The sequence below is a fragment of the Capsicum annuum genome, chromosome 6, assembly GCF_002878395.1.
Source record: "Capsicum annuum cultivar UCD-10X-F1 chromosome 6, UCD10Xv1.1, whole genome shotgun sequence".
In the NCBI taxonomy this organism is placed as follows: Eukaryota; Viridiplantae; Streptophyta; class Magnoliopsida; order Solanales; family Solanaceae; genus Capsicum; species Capsicum annuum.
In genome coordinates, this window is record NC_061116.1 from 178,480,949 (window position 1) to 178,491,001 (window position 10,053).

The 10,053-nt window shown below is 35.2% G+C and overlaps 1 protein-coding gene and 1 pseudogene across 1 annotated transcript; both read left to right on the plus strand.

Annotated features, from left to right (window-relative positions):
* The first annotated feature begins 4,238 nt into the window (after positions 1-4,238).
* LOC107872942 (serine/threonine-protein kinase ZRK4) lies at positions 4,239-8,931 on the plus strand. The gene has a single exon (XM_016719626.2). It carries the CDS (start codon positions 5,051-5,053, stop codon positions 6,176-6,178), a length of 1,128 nt encoding a protein of 375 aa, XP_016575112.2. The 5' UTR covers positions 4,239-5,050; the 3' UTR covers positions 6,179-8,931.
* Positions 7,614-8,931, plus strand: LOC107874893 (annotated as a pseudogene).
* Positions 8,932-10,053: the final 1,122 nt, after the last annotated feature.

A 10,053-nucleotide genomic window follows, 5' to 3' on the forward strand; every position in this document is an offset into this window, starting at 1 on the left:
CAGCCTTCTTCCAATGTTTCTCAATGCCAAGTTTGTAGTAAGTATGGACACATAGCCATAACGTGTTATCACAGGTTTGATCATGTATATCAATCTAATTCTAAGCAACAAATGGCTGTGATGGTGGCTCAACCTTCTACTGTTATCGATCCATCTTAGTATCCAATCTTGGAGCGACAAATCATCTCACTAATGATCTGAATAATATGCATATTAGAGGAGAGTACAATGGCAATGAACAAACTCATGTCGGCAATGGTGCATGTTTGAATATAAAATATATTAGTAATTTAGTTTTCCACCCCTTGTCGTCCTTTACAATTACATAATATCCTTATGTTCCCGACATTACAAAGAGTTTATTAAGTGTTGCTCAGTTCACTTTCGATGATAATGTGTTTTTTGAATTTCACCCTTGTACTTGTCTTGTGAAGGATCGAGCACGCGAAAAGTGCTACTGGACGGGAGCCTTGATCAACGCCTCTACAAGTTACATTCAAGTGTTTTCTTGTTTGGTCGACCTACCTCATCCCCTCAAACATTACTTGCCTCTATGTCTTATATTGATCTTTGGCATAGCCGATTAGGCCATGCGTCAATAAATGTTGTTAGCAGAGTTGTAAAATCATCAACTTAACAGTTAATAAGTATTTTCTTTCTAGTGTTTGTCCCTCTTGTCAATATGGCAAATTTCATAAATTGCCATTTCCTAGTTCTATGTCTATCTCTTCCCGTCCTTTGGAATTGATTCATTCTGATATATGGGGACCATCTCCTTATCTTGCTAGTAATAAATTTTGCTATTATATTTTTTTCATTGATGATTTTAGCAAGTACACATGGATTTTGCTATATCAAGTGATGTGTTCAATATGTTCCTACAATTTAAATCACAAGTTGAGAATTTTTTTGAACACAAAATTAAAATATTGCAATCTGATTAGGGTGGGGAATATCATAAGTTTTCTCAATACTTTCCTTAAAATGGAATTGTTCATCAATTGTCTTGTCCGCACACTCATGAACAAAATGGGACTGCAAAACGAAAACATCGTCATATTGTTGAGACCGGTCTCTCGTTGCTAGATCATGTTTCTCTTCCTTTACATTTTTGGGACGATGCCTTCTTAACCTCCGTTTACTTGATTAATCGCTTACCAATTCCAGTCTTGAACGATATATCTCCTCATGAGAAATTGTTTAATAAAGTACCAGATTATAAATTTTTAAAGGTATTTGGTTGTACTTGTTATCCTTATCTTAGACCTCACAATTCTCGTAAATTAGCCTTTCGATCTTCTCAGTGTATTTTTTTAGGCTATAGTAATCAACACAAGGGTTATAAGTGTCTCAATGTGCCTACTGGTGACATGTTGCCTTTGATGAATCGTTATTTCAATATTTCTTTGTGGTAAATCAGTCAGTGCACCATGCTTCTACATCTTTTTCTGTTGCGTCCCCGTTAACAGTAATTGCATGTGCCACTCTTTTCCTCCCATTGAGTCATGTAGTCCGTCTAGTGTCTAACAAATACCTAGTTAACCCAACAATCCCCTCCAGGAAGCACATATGCTCCTCCTATACCACCAAATCCCACTCCTTCTCTGGATCTATCTGTTGATCTTCCTCCCTCCCTTCAACGGTTCAAGCTCCATCTAACCAGCCTACAAAAAGTTTTGATAATACACGTCATATGATCACTCGTTTGAAATCTAAAACAACTTCTCTTCAGGCTAATTCAGCCACTAAGTATCCCCTTCCTCCGTCGTCTCTTCCAATTGAGCCAACTTGCTTTACCCAAGCACACAAGAATAACAATTGGAGACAAGCTATGCAAGAGGAATACAATGCTCTCCTCCAAAATGGTACTTGGTCCTTTGTCCCTTCCTCATTGGCAAAGAATGTAGTAGGTTGTAAATGGATCTTCAAATTGAAGTTAAATCCAAATGCAACCATTGAATAACAAAGGGGTTCAATCGAGAAGCTGGGATTAATTTTCATGAAACTTTCAACCCTGTTATTAAGCCTACTACTATAAGGGTGGTTCTTGTTATGGCCGTATCAAAAGGGTGGTCTATCTGTCAGTTTGATGTTAAAAATGCTTTTCTACGTGGTGAGCTACATGAAGAGGTTTACATGACAACCCACAAGTTTTGTTGATCCTAGATATCCAAATCATATACATCGACTTCACAAGGCACTTTATGGCCTTAAACAAGCACCTCGCGCTTGGTTTGATTGGCTTGTTTATTCATATGGAAAATAATCACCTTACAATTGTTTTAGTGTATATGGATGATCTTATTATTACAGGGAGCTCTTTCTCTTTTATTTCATCCATCATCTCTAAACTTTCCAAGAATTTTGCTCTAAAAGACTTAGGACCTCTACATTACTTATTGGGTATTGAAGTTTGTGCTGCCTCGCATGGTCTATTATTATGTCAATCCAAATATATCAGAGATTTATTAACTAGAGCTTCTATGGAAGGTGCAAAGTCTATATCGACACCTATGGTAATTGGTCTTCAACTTTCCCAGCATGGTAGCCCAATGTTTGATCAACCGAAACTTTATCGGAGTATTGTTGGAGCATTACAATATATCACAATTACCCGACCTGATGTCTCCTTTGCTGTTAACAAGTTGTGTCAGTTTATGCATGATCCTCGCGAAATGCATTATACAGCTATGAAGAGGTTGCTTAGATATCTAAAAGGTACAATTGATCTTGGTTTACTGTTGCGTTCATCTGCTTCCTTCACACTTACTGGTTTCTCGGATGCTAACTGGGCTGGCTTCCCAGATGAACGACGTTCCACTCATGGCTTCTGCATATTTTTGGGTGCCAACCTGGTGTCATGGAGCTCCAAAAAAACAACGTATAGTTGCTCGCTTTAGCACAGAATCAGAGTATCGAGGTCTTGCTACAACCACAGCTGAAATAACTCGGCTGCAAAATCTACTTAAAGAACTCCAAATTGTGCTTCCAGCTGCTCCAAAAGTATGGTGTGATAATTTATCAGCCACATACCTCACTGTCAACCCTGTGTTCCATGCTCGCACTAAACATATTGAACTTGATTTTCACTTTGTGGGGGAGAAGGTAGTTTCAAGAGACATGAAAGTCTGCTACATAAGTTCTATGGATCAGGTGGCAGATATCATGACTAAAAGTCTTGCTACACGTCGGTTTTCTATTTCTCAGGACAAGTTTGCTATGGTTGTACCATTGCTGCACTTACGTGGGGCTGTAAGGATAAATGAATTGCCTAATAGATAATGATACTGTTTTGATTTTAAAAATTCAAATGTATAGTTTGCAATTATATTCCTTTATCTAGTGGATATATGATTAGCTTAAACTCACATACTAGAGTCCTACTTGGACTCTTCATAGCAGCAACTTTATGTATATATATAGAGGTCCAATCCTCTAAACGTAATATAATATATTCCAGGATTAAATCCTTTCAAATTGTAACCAAAGAAATAATTGTTTTTTATAATTCTAAAATCAACAATAAAAGCTAAGACGTAATTAGATGGGTTGTAGACAATACTCCTTTCATATCACCCAAAATGCTAAAAAGACACTAGTATTAAGTGGCAAGATGTTTGCCCCAACCCCGATCTTGACTCTTGACCTTGATTCGAGACTCTATTTTGACCTTGACTTTAGACCCGAGACATGGTTTTGGATCTCGACCAGGGATAAAATTCCCAATCCCATCCCATAATCCATTTCTTGATCCCCGACTCTGACTACTTGGAATTCGTTTCTCGATCCCCTACCTTGACTCGGGATCGTCACCTAACTTGGAACCCACTCCTTATCTGATTCTAGACCCAACCCTGTGTTGGGAAACAACAAAATAAAAATGTTAACAAAATATTATAATAATAATATTAACAATACAATAACATAACAGTCACCTAACTACTTCTTAACAAGTTAATATATTAATTATACTTGAGTCATGCTAGGCACTGTCCTAAGAAACTATTTCAGCAGTGTGAAATATTTTTTCAGGATCAAACAAACACTTCCATGATCAACTAAAGGATTTCTGAGTTAAATAAGTCTTTCCTAATTAACCAGAGTATACATGAATCAACAAAACTATTAATATAAATATCAACAAATTAAACTATAGGTTTACTAAATACTAACTAAAATCACTAAGGAATATAATATAGAAGGGAAGAGGAAAATGTCAAAAAGAAAGGAGATTGAAAGCAGGAATGTTCCTTCTTTTCTGTAAGGATTGAGAGAGTATTGTAACTAAAACTTAAATTCTCAAGTACATCTCTTGATGACTTCTAGAGTAAGGTTTCTCAAGTACATCTCTTGATGACTTCCAGAGCCTTCTCAAGTATATCTCTTGATAACTTTCAAAGTAAGCCTTCTCAAGTACATTTGTTGATGACTTTCAAAGTAAGCCTTTTAAGTAGCTTCTAAGATACATTTAAAGACATGACTTTTTCAATACACTTCAAATATAAATTATTTTGAAATAACTAAATAATTTTCCTACACCCTAACCCCACTTTGACCCTGATCCAAGATTGGACTCCCGGCCTCGACCAGGAACCCAATTCTAATCAGTAACCAGCCTCTAAAACCGACCCAAGAGTTGGATCTCGGGTTGGGATCGGACTCAGATAGAAAAGACATTTTTCTTGAATTTGAGAAGAATAAGTTCACTCAGAAAAATATTTTTCAAAACATTAATTTAACTAACCAAACATGAAAACATTGGAGTTCCAACCTACCAAACACCCATTCTATACTGTTTTTCATGAAGTTCAAATTCTAGTCAAGAGAGACACTACAGCCAGTGACAATGAAACTCCCCAATAACTACGTGAGAGACTCTAGTCAAGACCAAACTAACGTGGAACAATGCACACCCTCTAGTACAAGGACCATCAGGAAACTTTCCAACTAAAAGATTCATTCCACGCGCGAGAGATCAAGAGTTGGATCAGAGAAACCAGACTTATGAATTTATTTGTTGCTATTGCAATTGGTCTTGGACAAGAACAAAATGCATCATTTGATGAGTGCACTACTCACAACCAAAAAACTTTTTTCCTCTGCCTCCGTAAAAAAGCGGAAGAAAGAGCAGGATTGCTATTTAAATAATGGAAGTGCAGTGCTAGAGGAGATTCTTGCTTTATGCAACGGAAATTGCCGAATTCCCATCCGTTACTTCACTGCCACTGAGATAGAAAGGGCGATCAAGCACTCTGAAAAGAAAATAGAACTCGACGAAGGCTATATGGTTACAGGCTCCCTAGAAAACCACCTCTTTTTAATTAGGTTCTCTCTCTATTCCTATGGCGTGCACCGAGATATAGCAATTACAGCTCAGATGAGTCATCTCAAGAATGTGCTGAGACTTATTGGTTGCTGTCTAGAATTTGAAGAACCGGTTATGGTGTATGAATATATTGAAGGGATATCTCTCGGCGATCTACTTTTCGAAGAGGGTAATCATGATGATCAAACTAGAAAATCACTATTATCTTGGGGAAGTAGATTACGAATTGCCAATGAGGTTGCTTCTGCACTCGTCTTTCTCCATACCGAATTTACTACACCTATCATCCACAGAGATATAAAGCCTCACAAAGTGATAATAGATCAGAATAGCAGCATTGCCAAAATAGTGGACTTCTCATTTTCCATATCATTGCCTTCAGGGGAATTGGAGGTACAAGATCGTGTGTGCGGAACAATCGAGTATTTAGATCCAGAATATGGCTACTGTGGTATTATTACTCAAAAAACTGACGTGTACAGCTTTGGAGTTCTTCTCTTTGAGCTATTAACTGGAAAGGAATTGCGTGATATTATGGAATCCAACGTTGAAGAGGGTAATGTTATGGATAGAGTGGATTCTGCAATTTCAGAAGAGACAATAAATTTTGAAAATTTTCTACCTAACCTCATCGATCGCTATATTAAAGAGGGTAACATAATGGACATAGCAGATAATGCCATTTTAGAAGAGCATGGAATTGAGATCCAACAGCAATTGCAAGATTACTTGAATCTTGTGAAGAAATGCACAACTTACAACAGAAAAAATAGACCATACATGATTCAAGTTGCAAAGGAATTATGCCGAATTCACAAGTGCTTCCATGCCTTCACTCTTGGCCAGATTTAGCTATATAAGATGGGGAAAAAAATTAAACAGCACATCATTTGCATGAAATAATCATGGCTTTATCTGTAGTGGTTTCAAGTTTCAAAGGAAATATAGTTTGTTTGCAGAGTCATATTATGTAGGGATTTGGACGATAGAAGAGATCTGTAGATAATGAAATTGTCAATTTGGCATACTTAACAGGGAAAAGGTCTTACTAAATGCTAGTTACATCGATCTTTTCAGTGCTTAATGAAGAAGCCAGGTATCGAGATAGGTCAATTTGAAATTTATGGGTTCGTCATGTTAAATTTCCTCTCTGTTATGATAACAGGGATATTCTCAGATTTTAATACAGTATAGTTAATTTGCCAGCAAGAAGAAACCTTTTTATTTTTACATTTATCAAAACTTGATGTTGTTACCTTTATTTTTTCCTTCAGAAGATATTTTGTAAGAGGGGTGAAAAAGAAATTAAAGGAGGGCAAATATGGCAAAGAAGCAAGATGATTGGAAAGTGGGACCTAAATCAGTCCATCTTTCAAATCAAAGGCCATTTTTTGTCATTTTGTGTGGAAATTGTCAAAGTTCAAAAGAGCAGCAGGATCCAGGAAGCTCACAACTTCCTTATCCATTCATTCCCACTAGTGTTGCCTTATTGGATCTAATCCAACGAGTAATGGCCCATTTATTGTCATTATGTTTTATTTTAGGCATAAAATAATATATATTTTTTCAATTGGTGTATTAATAGTTTTTTTAATTTAAAAAATAATGTATTTTTAGACACAATCCTAATATCATTAATTTTTTAAATAAAAGCTTCTCATATTCATATCAGGTAAATATAAGTACCATTAAACAAAGAAAATCAATTGAAAAACACATCAAATAAGCCTTGAGGCATCGACGCTGCATCAACAATTCAGATTTCTTTGTATCATTACATCAATAATTGTTTCAATCTATTAATTTCATGATCTGATAAGACTCATTTAGATCAAAGATGATATCAACTTTTACGTTAGGTGATTTCAGAATCTTCAGTAGAGGTTGGTTAGAATTTTCATTAGCATCTAAAATTTTGTCTAAGAGAAGCTTCATACGCTGTAACTCAGGCTCTTAGATTACAAAATCTTCCGAGTCAACTTTTTTGAGGTAATTAAATATTATATTAGTGAAACGTTCCACTTGAAGAAATTTTGGGATAGGAATATAATCGTAAAACATTGTCACCTAAAACATTAACGGTGAGGTTTGTCAGTAACATTTTGCAGGTGAGGTTTTTTTTTGGAGGGAAAAAATAGTGTGATAGAAAGGTGATTTGACTGCTGTTAAAAAAATTAACGGTGTTAGGATTATGACTAAAAATACACCACTTAACTAAATAAAAAGGACTATTAATGCTTTAGTTGAAAGAATATGTATTATTTTGTGTTTAAAACAAAAATAATGTATGATTTTGGGCCATTACTCTAATCCAACTAGTAAACATGAGATATTTATAGTGTTAGTGAGAAAAGATACTTCAGTATTAGCAATGCAGGTCTTTAGGGAACTCGCAAGGAAGAAACAATCATCATCCTCTGCCTCTGCAGAAACGCTGAAGAAAGAGCATGATTATTATTTAGAGAATGGAAGTGCAGTACTAGAGGAGCTTCTTGCTTTATGCGATGGAAATTGCCGAATTCCCATCCGTTACTCCACTGCCACTGAGATAGAAAAAGCAATAAAGCACCCTGAAAACAAAATGGAGCTTTCCTATGGGTATATGGTTACAGGATCACTGGACAAACGCCTCGTTTTCATTAGGATTTTCCCCGGATATTATAAAAATTACTTTTAATATTTTTCGAGATGTAGCAATTACTGCTCAGATGAGCCATCTCAAAAATGTACTGAGACTTGTCGGTTGCTGTCTAGAATTCGAAGAACCAGTTATAGTGTATGAATATGTTGAGGCTATAAGTCTTTATTCTTTACTTTTTGAAAAGGGGACATATGATGATCAAATTAGAAAATCATTACTATCTTGGGGAAGTAGACTACGTATAGCCCACCAGGTCGTTTCTGCAGTCGTTTTTCTCCATACCGAATTTACTACGCCCGTCATCCATCGAGATCTGAAGCCATCGAATGTGATTGTAGATCAGAACAGCGGCGTCGCTAAACTATTGAATTTCTCATTATCTGTATCATTGCCCCGGGGAGAATTGGAAGTAGTAAAAGATGTTATGTGCGGAACGTATGGGTACTTAGCTTCAGAATATGCATCGTCTTGTATTGTTACTCAAAAAATAGACGTCTATAGCTTCGGAGTTGTTCTCCTTCAGCTATTAACTGGATGGAAAATGAGTACTCTACATTTAAAAGATCGCAATATGGACTACATAGTGGATCCTTCGGATTCAGATTTTAAGATGATGAACATTGAAGAGATTCATGTAATGGACATAGCAGATCCGGCCATTTTGGAAGAACATGGAATTGCGATTCAACAACAACTGAAAGATTGCTGGGATCTTGTTAACAAATGCACAAAGTCAAGCGGAAAAGATAGACCATACATGATTGAAGTTGCAAGGGAATTACACCGAATTCACAAGTGCTTCCGTGCATGCCCTTAGTCTTGCCCACAATTAGTACAATAAGATGGCCAAAAAAAAAAAAAATCAAGTGCACAAGAATTAAGCTTAGCTTTATTTGTGCGGTCATATTATGTCGGATAGTAAAAAAGATCAGCACATAATGAAATTGTCAATTTTTTTTTTTAATTTGCGACATCATTTTCATTTTTAACTTGGCTCATATATGAAAAATATAATTTTCTTTTTATTTTTTCATTTTAACAAATCAATAGAGATTTAATTTATTATTTTATATTAATATTACTCTATCATTAAGTAATTATTCATAGGATTTTCAAAGAAAAATTTAATAAAACAACCCCTAAAGTGTCAAATCAATAATTACTAAGTAAAAATTTGTACGGTGGCAACGAAAGCGACGGCCGAAATATTGAGAAGTGACGCTAGAGCAAATGCAAACTTCCTTATAGAGCGGATCTTTTGTCAACTTGAGTGGAATTAACGCTGTGTTTGGTATGATGAAAAATATTTTCCTGAAAAATATTTTCATCAAAAATAAATTGATTATATTTGATTGGTGAGTAAAAAATATTTTTCAAAAAATAGTGTTTGTTTGGTAAATAGAAAATATATTTTGTAGAAAAATATCTTTTAGTGTTGATTGATGAACAAACAAAATATTATTTGAAAAATACTACTAAATTGTTAACTAACATATCATTGCCTCTAATAACTCAACAATTTGTAGGAACTAATTTAAGTATAGCAATCAATACGAATATTATGTACCAAAATATTACAAGTCAATAAAATTAAAGCAACTACTAATTATATAATCCAAGTTTCCTAACAATATTCCCTAAAATTAAGGGTGTTAAGTGGGCCGGCCGGGTCAACTCGGAATCGTCCTGTTAAGTTTAGCTGGGTTGTGGGCTGGGCTGGATCGGGCCGGGTTGTAGTTAAGTTGGCCGGGTCGGGTCCGGGTTCAACAGTAATAAAAATAACTCTGAATCGGCCCACTTAGCCCAACCCAGTCTAACCCACCTAAACCTGGTTAATTCGATCAAAAATCAATTTTTTTTCAATATACACTATGTATACCGACCTATATACATTTTAAATACGTTAAACAATATATATACACTATATATATATATAAATATAGTATATACTACATTAAAATTTAAAAAACATATACACACTTACACATATATACGTAACATTCAATATATACGACTATACGTACTACTTTAAATGAAACATATACTACAATATATATATATATATATATATATATATATATATATA